Source organism: Esox lucius, chromosome 15 (assembly GCF_011004845.1).
Source record: "Esox lucius isolate fEsoLuc1 chromosome 15, fEsoLuc1.pri, whole genome shotgun sequence".
NCBI classification, from domain to species: Eukaryota; Metazoa; Chordata; class Actinopteri; order Esociformes; family Esocidae; genus Esox; species Esox lucius.
In genome coordinates, this window is record NC_047583.1 from 7752703 (window position 1) to 7768449 (window position 15747).

Consider the following 15747-nt stretch of genomic DNA (forward strand, 5'->3'; position numbering starts at 1 on the left):
ATGATTGGGTGTAACAAGAGCATCCCAGAAAGGTGAGTTTTTCAGAAGTAAAGATGGGAAGGGGTCTTTGAAAGACTGTGCAGGCAAATAGTGCCACAATATGAGAATAACGTTTCTCAGCATAAAATTGCAAGGAGTTTGGGGATCTCATCATCTACGATACATACGATTATTATAAGATTCAGAGCATCCGGAGAAATTTCTGTACACAAGGGACAAGGCTGAAAACCAATATTGGATGGCCGTGATCTTCGGGCCCTCAGACGGCACTACATTAAAAACAGACACAATTCTGTTGTGGAAATCACTGCATGGACTCAGGAACACTTCTGAAACCATAAATAAAATATAAATAATATCCAGTATCACCGCCACCTTCTCTGGATTTAAGAAAGCCTGAGGGAAAGTGGAAACTATCCTGTGGTCTGACGAAACAAAATGTTGAATACTTTTTGGGAATCATAGACGGCGTGTCCTTCAGACTAAAAAGGAGGGCCCATCTGGCTTGTAATCAGTGCATAGTTCCAAAGCCAGCATCCATGAAGGTACAGGGGTGCATTAGTGCACATGGCATGGGTGACTAGCACGTCTGTGTGTCACGGTTCAGAGGCAAGGCACAAGGCGCAGAACTGAGGTACATCCATTTAATAATTAGCTCTCTCACAACGAACAGTACACAACAAAAGGAGAGTGTAAACCGGAACTGAAGAGCAGCAACACAGACAGCTAACCCAAAACAATGACCAACAAACTGAAAGACAAACAGAACAACTGAAATTGGGTCCCCAATTAGAGACAATAAGAACCAGCTGTCTTTAATTGAGAAGAGGCACCTCTGCAGTCAGATCCTGACTGTGGCCCCCAGGCGCATGGAGATGCCTAGAAGCACCCTAGCCAGGAACCGACCCTATGAAGGCACCATTAATGCTGAACAATATTTAAGGGTTTTGGAGAAACATATGCTGCCATCCAGATGTCTTTTTCAGGGAATGCCCTGCCTATTTCAGTAAGACAGTGCCAAACCACATCCTGCACATAGTACAACAGCATGGCTCCATAGTAAAAGAGTCCGGGTGCTAAACTGGCCTGCCTGCAGTCCAGATCTGTAACCATAGAAAACATTTGGCGCATTATGAAATGACAAAGGAGACCCTGAACTGTTGAGCAGCTGAAATCCTATATCAAACAAGAATGGGAATTCATTTCACTCTCAAAACTCCAGCAATTGGTCTCCTCGGTTCCCAAATGCTTATAGAGTATTGTTTAAAAAAGAGGTGATGCAACACAGTGGTAAACATGCCCCTGTCACAAGTTTTTTGAAACGTGTTGCTGTCATCAAATTCAAAATGGGCATGTGCAATAACATTTCTCGGTTTCAACCTTTGATATGTTGTCTTTGTACTATTTTCAATTAAAAATAGGTATGAATGATTTGGACATCATTGCATTTTGTTTTCATTTGCATTTTACTCGTCATCCCAACTTTTTTGGATACAGGCTTGTACATTGATTGGGGAATCCAGCCTGCTATGCCATGCTCAATGTTGCAGTCTGGGTAAGGTGTCAATAGTTTAAAAGTTTACTCTGTGGCCAACAGAGTAAAATATGGTGTTCAAGTTTAAACTCTTAAAAGTACCTTTACAAGGCATTCTCAGATGTGGGTTGTCATTTGTTTCACATATATTGGAGTTATGTCATGAGTGCATTGCACGCTGTCATTACAATAGAAAAACCTAGACTCGCCTGTCGGAACCACTCAGGGTATGTAATCATTAACACTGTTTATGAGTGTTATGATATGGAAACATTAAGTGGTCATTCGGACTCAAGAGAAGTTTGGCATGCTTGGATAACACCAAAGGAGACACCAACTTCCACATTTCTCAAAATTAGATTTTGAATTTAAAGTATTTAAAGAAATAAGTATTTTGGAAAGAAAAACATTTATATTAATATAATCAATATGTTTTTGATGTTTTATGTAGACCCCTGAAAGATTAGCTGTTGTGAATTTAGCTAATGTGAATTTCCCATAGTCAAACAGAGACTACATAGTCTTAATTTACAGAATTTCCCTCAGACATGAAACATGCTGAAGTTGCCCAATTAACAGGAAGGTTAGGTGGAATTTGTAGTTGAAGATCAAAATGGCTGTCAATCTGTACTTGTACAGTGCTGTGAAGATAATATTGAAGACAACTCCGCTGTAATGCCGCTATATCTCATGAGGAAACACAGCTTGAAAGTTACCATAATTCTGATAGTTTACTTGGAAACGTTTAGTAATATACCCTCCCTTAGCAACCCCTGTGTTTTATGTCATATCCAGATTCTACTGTAGCTCATTGGTGTCTCCTCTGTTCGCTCCATACAAGGCCCTGAGAGCTCAGGCTAAGCTGCCTTTTTGATGAAGGACAGATGGTTGTTGTTGATCTGTAGCTAGCTCCCCTACCGTCACCTGAATTCCTGCAGTTTAATTAGCCTGTGGGTATTCCAGTTGTGTGGCTGGTCTGGTGGCAGTATCAGTGTCTGAAGGCTGTGAAGTGAAGCCCCTCAGGGCTTCTTATGTTCCAGCAGCTGCCGCTCCCTTCTGCACTACATCACTAACAGACAGCTCTAACAAGCTCTCGGCCGTGCACACAGACTGAGCGGCCAAGCGGGACGCTCAGCGGCCAGGCCAGACCTGGTCCATGTGATGCTGTTTCCCCTCACTCTGACTGCTCTCTGACCTAGAACAGCAGTGTGTGTGTCCTGTCCTGTCCAAGTGGAAGTCCAGCTCAGCCAGTTGCTCTCTGTCCCAGTCCTGGAACGTCAGTGTGATAAGTCTGTGTCTGTCTGTCAGGTGTCAAGGCAGGTTCTGCACTGGCTCTGGGTCCATTTCTCTAACCCAGCAGAGTGTGGTGTTCAGCCGTCCCCTGGAGCGGGCTTTGTTCCTGACCCGCTGTAAAGGTATCGTCCAGTAAAACTCCCTGAACCCCCCCCCCCCTCTCTCTGTTCAATGTTCACTGACTATGGAGTTCCAAAATCAAAATGCTTCTACACCTAAACTGAAATATATATTCTGTGCCCACATTGTGTTCTGATTCCCTTTCCTGCGCTGTATTCAAATATCTGTCAGTGTTTGTGAAAAGCTCTGGATGTGGCCTTGTGATGTGATAATGTTCGGAATTTTCCCATATCTGGACGATATCAGGATACTAAAAGCACATTCAGCCTCTGACTAAGTCTCTACAAAATCTATTTTGGCTGTTGGGTGCAGCTTTTTATTATAAAGTTGGAGGAAATACATTTCCTTAGAAAAGTATTCAAACCCCTGACCAATTCTCTCAAAGCTGCATCACACCCACCAGGCACTTCAAAGACAAGCCAGTCCCTCAGCGCTCAAACAATAAGGACCCTAGAGAGAAGCCACAGAGAGGCATTACTCAAAAGTACCATCTTAAATATCTTAAATAAAAAATAAATAAAGATTGAGCTTTCTGGACTAAATTCAAAATAGTATGTGTGGCGCAAACCTAACACTGCCCATAGCAAAATTGAAGGAAGAATGAAGCAAAACATAGTAAAATACTGCATGAGGATCTGCTTCAGTCTCCTAAAAACTAGCTTGGGAGGTAGTAAATCTTTCAGAAGGTCATTGATCACAAGCACAAGGCCGAAGCATTATTGTAGTGGTTCCACAACAAAAATGTAAATGTCCTACAATTCCTGATTTCAATCCCCTCTGTGCCACTGTTTAAAATTGTGGTCTACAAGTGTTGTCCAACCAATCTGAACAACCTGAACAAAAAGTGTTAGTGAAGGGTTGTCAAGCAATATATTTTACTAGTGTAAAGAAACATGTTTTTTTTTATGTCCAGTTAATGCTGCTAGCTAGCTAATCGTTTGTTTGGCTAAAGTAATAAAGATGGTTATGCTCACATGTATGCAGTCACTTTAGCTGTGCTTACTGGCATTTGAATATAGTTCAGCAAAAAGTACATCAGGTACAATGTTGATACGGTAGACATATTTCAGTTCAAATGTAGATGAATGTGTTCTGAATTCCATGAACAAAGCCCCATGATCATGCAAAAGCTGCATTAGCTGTCAAGTGCACACCCAACCAGGACTCTAGTCCCCCTAATTGGACGAATATGGGCATGTGACCAGTCAAGGGCTTTTCTCTCCTAATATGGAGCCTACACACTACTGTTTCCAAGTCATGGTTTTCAGTTGCCATAGCGCATTTACCTAAAAGGCTGCTGCCCTATATAATACACCATATACAGTACCTTAAACAATACTAAATACTGAAACTAAACTAAATACACACACACACACACTGTATGAATACAAACTATACCCTGGATAAAAACAAACAACATACAAACTAGATAAAAGCAAATACTAATAAATAAAAACACACCGTTCACTATATAAATACAAAAAAACGATAAACTATATTAATTCAAACACTATACATTATGTGAATAAAAACACTATACACTATATAAATAAAAACACACTGTATACTATATAAATACAAACAGATTATACACTACATTAATACAAAATAAACCATACACAGTATAAATACAGTAAAAGCTTTCAAGCACTTTGACCTCCTTTGTCTCACTTCCCCACAGCCGTCAAGTCAGCTTTGAGACCACACCCCTTCACAGAGAACATCTACAATATCTGGGGCAGGGTCCTCTTCTCTGGTAGGGTTTCTCATTGTAAAGAACATAGCATTATGCTGTATGATGATGTTTAAGCATGTTAACTATGGTAGTACTCCTAAGTATACAACACAGGTATATCTGACAGGTATTCCTGTTCTGCTAAATTAATGTAACTTCCTTGGTAAATATTTAACCTGTATTTGCGTTCCTAGTTGTTGGAATTATTAGAGAAGTGTTTGCCATCACGGCAGGTATCACCAGCTGACGGTAGGAAACACCTTTAAGAGTTGAGCTCTTTCACTCTCCACTGGTTTGGTTCACACTCCTTTAGTTAATTTATTAGTTGAGTATTTTATTAGTTTATTTCTTATTAGTTTCTCTTCACTTTCTTCATACAGACGTTTCTGTGACGCTGTTGCATGAAGAGAGAGTGCAGAATGAGTAGAGTGCGGTATGAGTAGAGTGCAGAATGAGAAGAGTGCAGAATGAGAAGAGTGCAGAATGAGAAGAGTGCAGAATGAGAAGAGTGCAGAATGAGAAGAGTGCAGAATGAGTAGAGTGCAGAATGAGTAGAGTGCAGAATGACAAGAGTGCAGAATGAGTAGAGTGCAGAATGAGTAGAGTGCAGATGGTTAACATGTAATTTCAGAGTGCAGATGGTTGATTTTGGATGTTGAATGATTCTGGAGCTGGTGTGGTCCTTGGTGTGTTCTTGATATTGTCTGTGGGTTTTAAGTTACTGTTCATGTAATCACACTCTTTACTAGCATTGATTTTGTAGCATAGTTTATTGATTTGATTCATGTTTATCATTGAATGGTCCATGTTTAAGTTATTCTACAATTTATTCAGAGGAAATGAAAATATGACTGGAAGGATGGATGGATGAAGGTTAGATAGATGGAAGGATGGATGAAGGTTATATGAATGGAAAGAGGGGTGGAAAGATGGATGAAGGTTAGATGTAAGAGGGTTAGATGGATGGATAATTGGATGAAGGTTAGATTAGTGGAAATATGGGTGGAAGGATGGATGGATGAAGGTTAGTTGGACGAAGGTCAGCATGCCACCTGGTATGTAGCTGCCCCAGTAGACCAGCCATTAGAACATTACACCTGTCACTGAGATCCTCCATGTTCCTGCTGTAGACTCTGAGAAGATGATGGAGGTCAGCTACAGCGCTGTGAGTGGCAACCTGACTGTCAGCCAGCAACAGGGTGACCCACCCCAGGGAGACCAGGAGGCATCTGGGTGCTTCCTGCTGTTCCATGGTGTGGCCCTGACCCAGGAGGCCATGAAGGACTGGCTCAGACTGTGTATTAAACAGGTGCAGTTCTGAGTGATGTCATCCCATACTGCCTGTGACATCACTGTGACCAACACTGGGCTTATACTGTCTTGTTTTATAGAAGGATGTGAAGAAGAACCACATCATGAGCCTCTCCCCTCAGGAGATCAGGACCATCCATGTGAGTAATATTATAGATTATATCATGTCCTCTCTATTAACCATGTGAGTAATATTATAGATTATAGCATGTCTTCTCTATTAACCATGTGAGTAATATTATAGATTATATCATGACCTCTCTATTAACCATGTGAGTAATATTATAGAGTACTATTATAGCTGTTTTTCAGTACAACACATTGCAGAGTGCCTGGACACAGCTCTTAGCTGTGGTATATTGGCAATATATCACAAACACCCTATATGCCTTATTGCTCTTATAAATCCATTACCAACATAATTAAAGCAGTAAAAATGCATTCAGGATTTAATCCACTATAATAAATAATGACCTATCTAACATGAATGTCAATAATATTATAGAATATATAATATATTCTCTACCATCTATGTGAGTAATATCATAGAATATATCATATTCTCTGTACCATCCATGTCAATAATATTATTTAATATACATTGTATGGCCAAAAGTATGTGGACATCCGACCATCACACTTATATGAGGTTGTTGGACATCCCATTCCAAAACCATGGACATTAATATGGAGGTGTTCCCCCCTTTGCAGCTATAACAGCTGCCAATCTTCTGGGATGGCTTTTCACAGGATCTTGCTGTGTCTCTTTGTGAATGTATGCCCATTCAACCCCAAGGAATTCCATGGGTTTGAGGTCAGTGATCTCTGCAGGCCACTCAGGTTCCTCCACACCAACCTCTTCGAACCATGTCTTTGTGTACAGGGGCACAGTCGTGCTGGAACAGGAAAAGGGCTTCCCCAAACTGTTACCACAAAGTTGGAAGCCCCCACTTATCTAATATGTCTTTGTATCCTCTAGCATTAAGATAACCCTTCACTGGAACTATGGGACCTAGCCTAACCTCTGAAACACAACCCCAGATCATTATCCCTTCTCCACCAAACCTTACAGTAGGCACTATGCATTCCGGTAGGTAGTGTTCTCCTGGCATCCACCACACACAGATTCATCCATCAGACTGCCAGATAGTGAAGCGTGATTCATCACTCCAGAGAATACATTTCCACTGCCTCAGAGTATAGTGGCGGCGTGCTGATGTGAGGCTTGTGTACAGCTGCTTGGCTATCGAAACCCATTTTGTGAAGCTACCGACGCACAGTTCTTGTGCTGATGTTGTTTCCAGAGGCTGTTTGGAACTCTGTGGTGAGTGATGCAACAGAGAAGCAGTTTTTACACTCGGCAGCTCCACTCAGTGAGTGTGTGTGGTCTATCACTTCGTGGCTGGGCTGTTGCCAACGGAAACACCTGAACTCAGTAATTAGTAGGGGTGTCCACATACTTTTGTATGATTTTAAGTAATTAATTTGCATTTTACTGCATGACATAAGTATTTGATATATCAGAAAAGCAGAACTTAATATTTGGTACAGAAACCTTTGTTTGCAATTACAGAGATTATACATTTCCTGTAGTTCTTGACCAGGTTTTGCACACACTGCAGCAGGGATTTTGGCCCACTCCTCCATACAGACCTTCTCCAGATCCTTCAGGTTTCGCTGTCTGTCTCACTGTGTGTGTGTGTGTTCAGGTGAAGAGACATCTGGACCCTCTGCCTCCAGGCTTCTTCTATAATGGACACCAGTATGTCAGCTTCTTTGGAGAGAAGAAGAACTTCCATCCACGTATCCTTGTGATTATGTTGTCTGTCCTCAATCTTTTTTTGTTTTGTTATTGTGGTAGGTCAGTAAGGGGTGTTATTCCTATTGTGTGGTAGGTCAGTAAGTGGTGTTATTCCTGTTGTGTGGTAGGCTAGTAAGAGGTGTAATTCCTGTTGTGTGGTAGTTCAGTAAGGGGTGTTATTCCAGTTCTGTTGTAGGCCAGTAAGGGGTGTTATTCCTGTTGTGTGGTAGGTCAGTAAGAGCTGTTATTCCTGTTGTGTGGTAGGTCAGTAAGGGGTGTTATTCTTGTTGTGTGGTAGGTCAGTAAGAGATGTTATTCCTGTTGTGTGGTAGGTTAGTAAGGGGTGTTATTCTTGTTGTGTGGTAGGTCAGTAAGAGATGTTATTCAGTAAGAGATGTTATTCCTGTTGTGTGGTAGGTCAGTAAGAGGTGTTATTCCTGTTGTGTGGTAGGCCAGTAAGGGGTGTTATTCCAGTTGTGTGGTAGGCCGGTAAGAGGTGTTATTCCTGTTCTGTGGTAGGCCAGTAAGGGGTATTATGAAGGATGTTATTCCTGTTGGTAGGTCAGTAAGGGGATGTTATGAAGGAAGTTATTCTTGTTGTGTGGTAGGTCAGTAAGGGGTGTTATGAAGGAAGGTATTCCTGTTGTGTGGTAGGTCGGTAAGGGGTGTTATGAAGGATGTTATTCCTGTTGTGTGGTAGATCAGTAAGGGGTGTTATGAAGGATGCTTTCCTGTTATGTGGCAGGTCAGTAAGGGATGTTATGAAGGATGTTATTCCTGTGGTAGGTCAGTAAGGGGTGTTATGAAGGAAGTTATTCTTGTGGTGTGGTAGGTCGGTAAGGGGTGTTATGAAGGATGTTATTCCTGTTGTGTGGTAGGTCAGTAAGGGGTGTTATGAAGGATGTTTTCCTGTTGTGTGGTAGGTCAGTAATGGGTGTTATGAAGGATGTTATTCCTGTTGTGTGGTTGGTGAGTAATGGGTGTTATGAAGGATGTTATTCCTGTTGTGTGGTAGGTCAGTAATGGGTGTTATGAAGGATGTTATTCCTGTGGTGTGGTTGGTGAGTAATGGGTGTTATGAAGGATGTTATTCCTGTTGTGTGGTAGGTCAGTAATGGGTGTTATGAAGGATGTTATTCCTGTGGTGTGGTAGGTCCGTAAGGGGTGTTATGAAGGATATTATTCCTGTTGTGTGGTAGGTCAATAAGGTTGTTGCTGTCCTTACATCCTGTACCTATAGACATGGAACAGTTCATAGAGGAGTACGTTGAAGAGGGCAACAGACAGATTGATCTTTTCAATCATCAGCTGGAGCAACAAAACTACCAGGACCTGTTTGACCCATAGAGAATCTGAGGGTCAGGGTTTGGGACCATCTGGGGGGGGGGGGGATTTGGGATCAGACGAGATGTCCTCACCTGACCACCACCTTGACTACTGAGGTAGAAATAACAATAAAAAACCTAATGCATAATATCTTATATACACAGTTATAAGACTGTGTGTGTGTGGATAAAGTTGTCCCTAACTGATCTGAATTATAGTGATTAAACAGTCTGTTGTCTCCAGCTCAGCTTCCTTCAGTGTCAGTCAGTACCTATAGGGGCTAGCTAGGTGTCCAATGGGCCACTATAATTGGTTCTATTTGTAGGCCAGCAGTTGGCAGGGCTCCTCTGGTTCCTAGTGGGTTCCCTTGTGGGTATCCCAAGAAACACTCCTCTTGACTCCTGTCATCTGATCCAAAGCCCACCTGTTAGTTGATGAGCAGCCAGGCTTGCTGAGGAGGTGGAGGCAGTACTGGAATCATTGAATAGACCGCCTGCTGCTATGAATGACTGGCCTGATTAATGGAAATACTAGCTCCACACTCCAGTAGTGACACTGAAGCAGTCTCTTCCACTACACACTGCAAATCCTAGAGTGTCACTCCACTGTAGTCGGCATCGTGGTTAGGTGTGGATGTTCCTCAGTAATGTCAAAGGTAAAGCGGTGTGACCTCATTCTGACTCCTCCCTTTAGCAGTGATATGATCCTATAATCAGGGCGTGGTTGGGTTCCGGTTTGGGATGGGGATCGTCTGAAATGTAACAGTCTGGAGTGGGACAAGTTTGGGCCGGGTTGGGGGCGGGGGTTGGTTTGAGGGTTCGTGTTGGGACAAGGGTTGGGGTTAGACATCTTCGTAGTGGTGTTGACCACATGTGGTTCCTGGAGGCGGGACTTAAGCTGCTTCCACTTCATCTCATGGATATTTGGAGGTAGTTTACATGTTCCCTCAGGACCAGGTTAATGTGCTGTGTGATCCTGGAGATGGGACTGAGTACCCAGGGATATCCCCCCAGGTATGTCATGCTCATACAACATCCTACTCGTAGGGAAGGGTGTTGTGTGTGTGTGAGGGTAGCTGACATGTTCCCCCAGGACTCTGTGTTGTGTGCAGTGTAATCCTGGCCTGCCGTAGACGCTTCAAATCCAGTATTAGGAATGCAATACTAGTTACCACTGCTAGTGGCTCTCATCTCATTGGTGTCTCCACTTAACTGCCTTGAAGGCCAAATCAGCATGTTTTCTCCTCTCCTATAACAGCCTTGAAGGTCTCATTGGAACGGGGGCAGCAGTGTCAATGTTGACCAGCTAACTGGGAATGTGGTCCAATACAGTCAGACGTTTAAAACCTGTGTCTGTTCCTACTCACTGTAGGCTGTCTGCTCCCACTTCTCTACTGGTTTTCATATTGGGCACATGAAGTAATAGTTTTATACTGTAATTATCTGAATGTTTAATAAGATTAGTTGCCAGGCGACAGGAGGACCTCTGCCTTCTGCAGACTGCCTCCCTTGAAATGTTACACTACACATGGTTCTCACATGCTTGAGTGATGCTCCAGTTTAGTGGGCAGTTTTTCACAGTATTCCATGTTGAGGTTGCAGTCGTCCCAATCCTTCCAAGACCCCACAGAGACACTGCTGGCCCAGTCTGTCCTTAAAGCAGTATAAACCTGTATATCTGTCTGACTGGCCTGTCTATCCACTCACACAGTATCTATACCAAGACAAGCCATATACAGTCCCTCCCATGCCTTATATTAGATTGAGAATACTAGTCCTCAGCAAGACGTGCTACTGTCTTAATACTGTAGATCAATAGCCAGTCAGTATTTCTCATGTATTACCACCCAGACATGTTTCAGTCAGTCAGCTTATTGAGGGGTCTTACCGGAGAGACACGTCCCTCCAACAATCCTTCTCTTTCCTTAAATTTATCAAGTGCAATTGTACTCTGTTATAATATGTATTCTAACTGCCTTTAAAAAGCTCTTTAAGGACAAGCTAATGAAATAAAGACATTGTCAGTCTGAGTATTGGCTGGCACATAGATACCATATATCACTAGGTTGTCGTAAGCCTCAGTAGGGAAACCTAAGCTCCGTCTGTCAGCTTGTCTGTCTTCAAATGATTGCAGTCCTGCTGTTGTTTGTACTTCTGAAGTTAGACAATACCACAGAGACCTTAGTTCAGACAGACACACACAAACACAGAGCTGACGCTGATTGATAGTCTACAGTGAGATACAAAGATGCCATAGAGGCCTTCAGGAGCTATGTTAGGCAACTGAACCACTGATTGGTTTACAGTGGAGCGAAAAACAGGCACACTTATTGGTCTACTCCACAGTGGAATTAGAAACACACACTGATATGTCTACTCCACAGTGGAATTAGAAACAGACACACTGATTGGTCTACTCCACATTGGAATTAGAAACAGACACACTTATCGGTCTACAGCTAGTAGTCCTTAAAGGGTTTTAGAGGGTTATTCATTTGATAGAACGTTTGTGATATTAACAATGCTTAGTAGCACATATGGTAACACTATCTGCATGTGTTAGGTTACATTTTATTATATATGATATATTCTGATACTATTGTCTTTCACCAAACTGGTACAACCAAGAGAAAATAATCACATTTATTTTATATATCTGGTGAGAATTGAATTTACCTCAGACACCACACCAGAGTATTTTTGTAATGCTGTGAACTATACGGTGAAAATGCAAAAAATTACGAAATGTTTTTCTCGTACCATTTAATCAAGTAACAGATTGAGTTTAGTAATATAGAAATCAAAGCAGAGAAACTGATTGGTTGTTTCTCTGGTCTAGCCGTGCCTTAGTCCGTTGATGTACGGCTAAGAAAGAGCTGTTCAAGGCTCACCCACCTGTGATTCTCCACTAGTACTGCTATTGTACATGAGGTGGGTAGAGCTGGGCAACCGTCCTCAAGCGCAATTGGTGAAAGGAACCGTCCTCAAACGCTATTGGTGTAAGGAACCGCCCTGAAAAAGCCTGGTACCAGTCTGTGCTGTCACTCTTTGTCACGACATGATAGTAAAAACAGCTGTTACCGGGCTACCTTTAACAGTGTTGGTGAAAGGAATTAATCCATGTGATATTGTTCTTTGAACAATGTGTTACTGAGCCAGAGGGGGCAGTAAGCCCAGGAGAGGCCACTTGAGGGCTCACATTCAGCAAGGAAATGCATTTAACAAACCAAAATATATTGGGAATGGAAACCACATACCAATGTGACTCTGGTTAAAGGCCAAAGTCCAAAACAAAGAAAATGGTAGTGATTTTAATAGAGTAGCTGACCCTTTCCATTAAAGATACTAGTCAGCTAATGGTTTTCTAGTACCAGCTAGGATACTGTTCAGATTGTTTTGAAAGGCCACCTTATTCCTCTTCTGAACAGAAGCCCTCCAGAGGACTTCTCTTGTACCTCAGGGCATAACTGATGGTTCTGTTTGAGCTGTTACTCAACCCTCTGGCTATGCTGTCTTCATTGTCTATGTGAAGTCTAGCAGTTTGTAGCTGAAGTTATAGGACAAAAACAAAGTTTTGGTGTTCACCAGTTTTAAATCGGAGGAATTGGAGCACATTTGTTTAGTTTTGGTTTTGAAGATTGGCTGCAAGGTTCCAAAGAACCAATGTCTGAATGCACTTTTGATGATAACTGATATTTTAATTATTTTGATGTTTTGTAATACAGAAATGATGTCACCTGTAGTCAACGTGATTTTTCCTAGACCAAATATCTCTCAGGCCTCCGGTATTCTCTAGTACCCAGACCTCAACTGTCTTGCCGGTCTCTCCTTTTGATGTTAAAGGGAAACAACAGATTCATTGAGAGTAATAACTCAGGTATAGGAAGCGTATATGTCAGGTTACTACACCTGTAACAGTGGACTATATCCCATAATCTGGGTTGTTCCATCCCTGAATGCTGATTGGCTGAAAGCTGTGGTATATCGGATTGTATCCAGGTATGGCCATATACCACACCCCCTCATGCCTTGTTGCTTACATAACCAAGGCTGAGAGTTCAATATAGATTAGGGGTCTGGAACCCTAATCAGGCTAATTTCCCGATTGGTATACTATTCTATGAGAAAACTACGTTTGTTTGTTGATATATTCAGCAGACATGTTGAGGCATGAATGTGGTCAAACTAGATCAAAACAAAGGGCTTATCTGTTCACCTCTATACCCATGTTATAACATTAACATAGGCTCATCTATAAGGATGATCTCTAACTATATTAGTATAATTAATATATTGATTAAGCAAATTATTTTTTCTGGAATCTGATATACTGAAAAAGGAATTTGGTGATGTGAATTGGAAAAGTGCCAAAATATTGTATTTTGATCTTTTCTTTCTGCTGGTGATGTTCACAGAAAGTATGTGAAGTTAATTGAATCACATTTGCACAAAACTACTGTAACTTTTGTTTTTTCCTGTGACTGATGCTTTTATAATATTATTGTGGTATTTATTGCACCAAGTAACCCATTAAAATATATTTATATGGTTGATTAGTCTCTCCTTGTGTTTAATATAAATCAGAAATGGTTTGATTGATACATATTTATTTGTCTCATACCCCAACAGGTTCCTTACTGTTTAACAACATCACATACACAAAACAAAAATGTGAAAAATAATAGGATGAATTCAACAATTAAATGTATAATTATCTATTTGTAAAAGAGTTAAATTTATACCTTGTCATGCAAAATGTTTTTTCTGAGAAATGTCTCAAACCTCTGTTCAGTATCCAGAACACTTCGGAATTGGCATCAATGACGTTAGCAAACAAAATATGTCTCATGTCATTGTAAAGGCTCACAAAAAACAGTTGAACAAAATATGATCATGAATGTTTCCTCTTCATAGTCCATTTTGAATCTACTATCTCTAGTGCCAGAATGAGAGGCTTAAAGAGTTTAGATTTTGAGTTTAGGTATGAACCAAATATCAGCTGCCCCCTATTGTGAACTGGCAGTAGGTCAAGGAACTTATCTATAGATGTTAATCACTTAATCCTTTCTGACTGCAGCGGTTTTCCAGTAAGGGTTGATATTACCTTCATTAATGAATGGTTGATATTATCTTCATTACCAGTTGTTATTACCTTCATTAATGAATGGTTGATATTACCTTCATTACCGGTTGTTATTACCTTCATTAATGAATGGTTGATATTACATTCATTACCTAATGGTGGATATTACCTTCATTTATGAATGGTTGATATGATCTTTACAAATGGTTGATATTACCTTCACTTATGAATGGATGATATCACCTTCATTAATACATGTGTGATATTACCTTAATCAACGGAAGTCTCCATGTGTATTAAGGTCTGTAGAGGCTGAGGGACGTTTGTAGACATTGTTGGTTTACTAACTGTCGTCTACTCCCGTGACAGCTGCCGCTAGACCACAGTACTGTGGCCGAGTGTGACTGTGCCTGTCCCACAGTATTCAGCCAATTCAAAATAGATGCTCAACATTGCATTGGATTTGTCACATGGTGTGATGACATGGATTTTCTTGGTTGCTCCCAAGCCCTGTATCAGCACTGACCCTACACTGTATCTGTTCTAACATACAAATCAGCACAGACCCTACACTGTATCTGTTCTAACATACAAATCAGCACTGCCCCTACAGTGTATCTGTTCCAACATACAAATCAGCACTGTCTACAGTGTATCTGTTCCAACATACTGTACCACACTGACCCCACACTGTATCTGTTCAAACATATAAATCAGCACTGCCCCTACAGTGTATCTGTTCTAACATACTGTACCGCACTGACCCTATAGTGTATCTGTTCTAACATATAAATCAGCACTGACCCTACAGCGTATCCTTTCTAACATACTATACAGCTTCAAATCTACAGTGCCTGTTATAACATACTAAACAGCACTGACCTTATAGTGTATCTGTTCTAACATAATAATCAGCACTGACTCTACAGTGTATCTGTTCTAAACCCCACATCACTGACCCTACAGTGTATCTGTTCTAAACCACACAGCACTGACCCTACAGTGTATCTGTTCTAAACCACACATCACTGACTCTACAGTGTATCTGTTCTAAACCACACATCACTGACTCTACAGTGTATCTGTTCTAAACCACACATCACTGACCCTATAGTGTATCTATTCTATACTACACAGCCCCGAACCTACAGTGTATCTGTTCTAACATACCACACAGCAGAATGAAAGGTGGAATAGCTGGAGAGTGCGTTTTGGTGAGCCCATGCCGGAGCACTAAAGTAGCCTCAGAGATGTAGAAGAATCAGAGGAATCTAGTTCTGTTGAACCACCAGTCAGCCCAGGCCACTGTAGACCTCCCTTTCCTGACTGTGTGTGCATGTCTCTGTGTGTGTATATCTTTGTTGCAGTGCCAACTTGATACAATACCCTACATGTTTAACCTCTGACATCAGTCTTCCTTGCTTTTCTCCTGGGCCACCTCAGTGTCGCCAGATCCTCCCTAGTGACTCAGAGGCCCTGTTACCCCCCCCCCCCAAACCAATCACACACACACGTTCTGTCTCTCACCCCCATCCCCAGCCTGCT

General features: G+C 41.5%; 1 protein-coding gene across 5 annotated transcripts in view; it reads left to right on the forward strand.

The window, feature by feature from the left end:
- c15h20orf194 (chromosome 15 C20orf194 homolog) overlaps nucleotides 1-13670 on the forward strand; it is a 31242-nt gene extending 17572 nt beyond the window's left edge. For 2 of the 5 annotated variants that reach the window (XM_029125479.2, XM_029125483.2), the window contains 6 exons: nucleotides 2843-2949; nucleotides 4629-4703; nucleotides 5813-5991; nucleotides 6074-6133; nucleotides 7703-7796; nucleotides 9035-13670. In XM_029125479.2, the coding sequence (XP_028981312.2) occupies nucleotides 2843-2949; nucleotides 4629-4703; nucleotides 5813-5991; nucleotides 6074-6133; nucleotides 7703-7796; nucleotides 9035-9141 (622 nt within the window). In that variant the 3' untranslated portion in view covers nucleotides 9142-13670. Of the gene's footprint in view, nucleotides 1-2842; nucleotides 2950-4628; nucleotides 4704-5812; nucleotides 5992-6073; nucleotides 6134-6704; nucleotides 7425-7702; nucleotides 7797-9034 lie in introns of those variants that run through there. The other 3 variants (XM_029125480.2, XM_029125482.2, XM_029125481.2) reach the window with 3 other exon arrangements.
- The last annotated feature ends 2077 nt before the right edge of the window (nucleotides 13671-15747 follow it).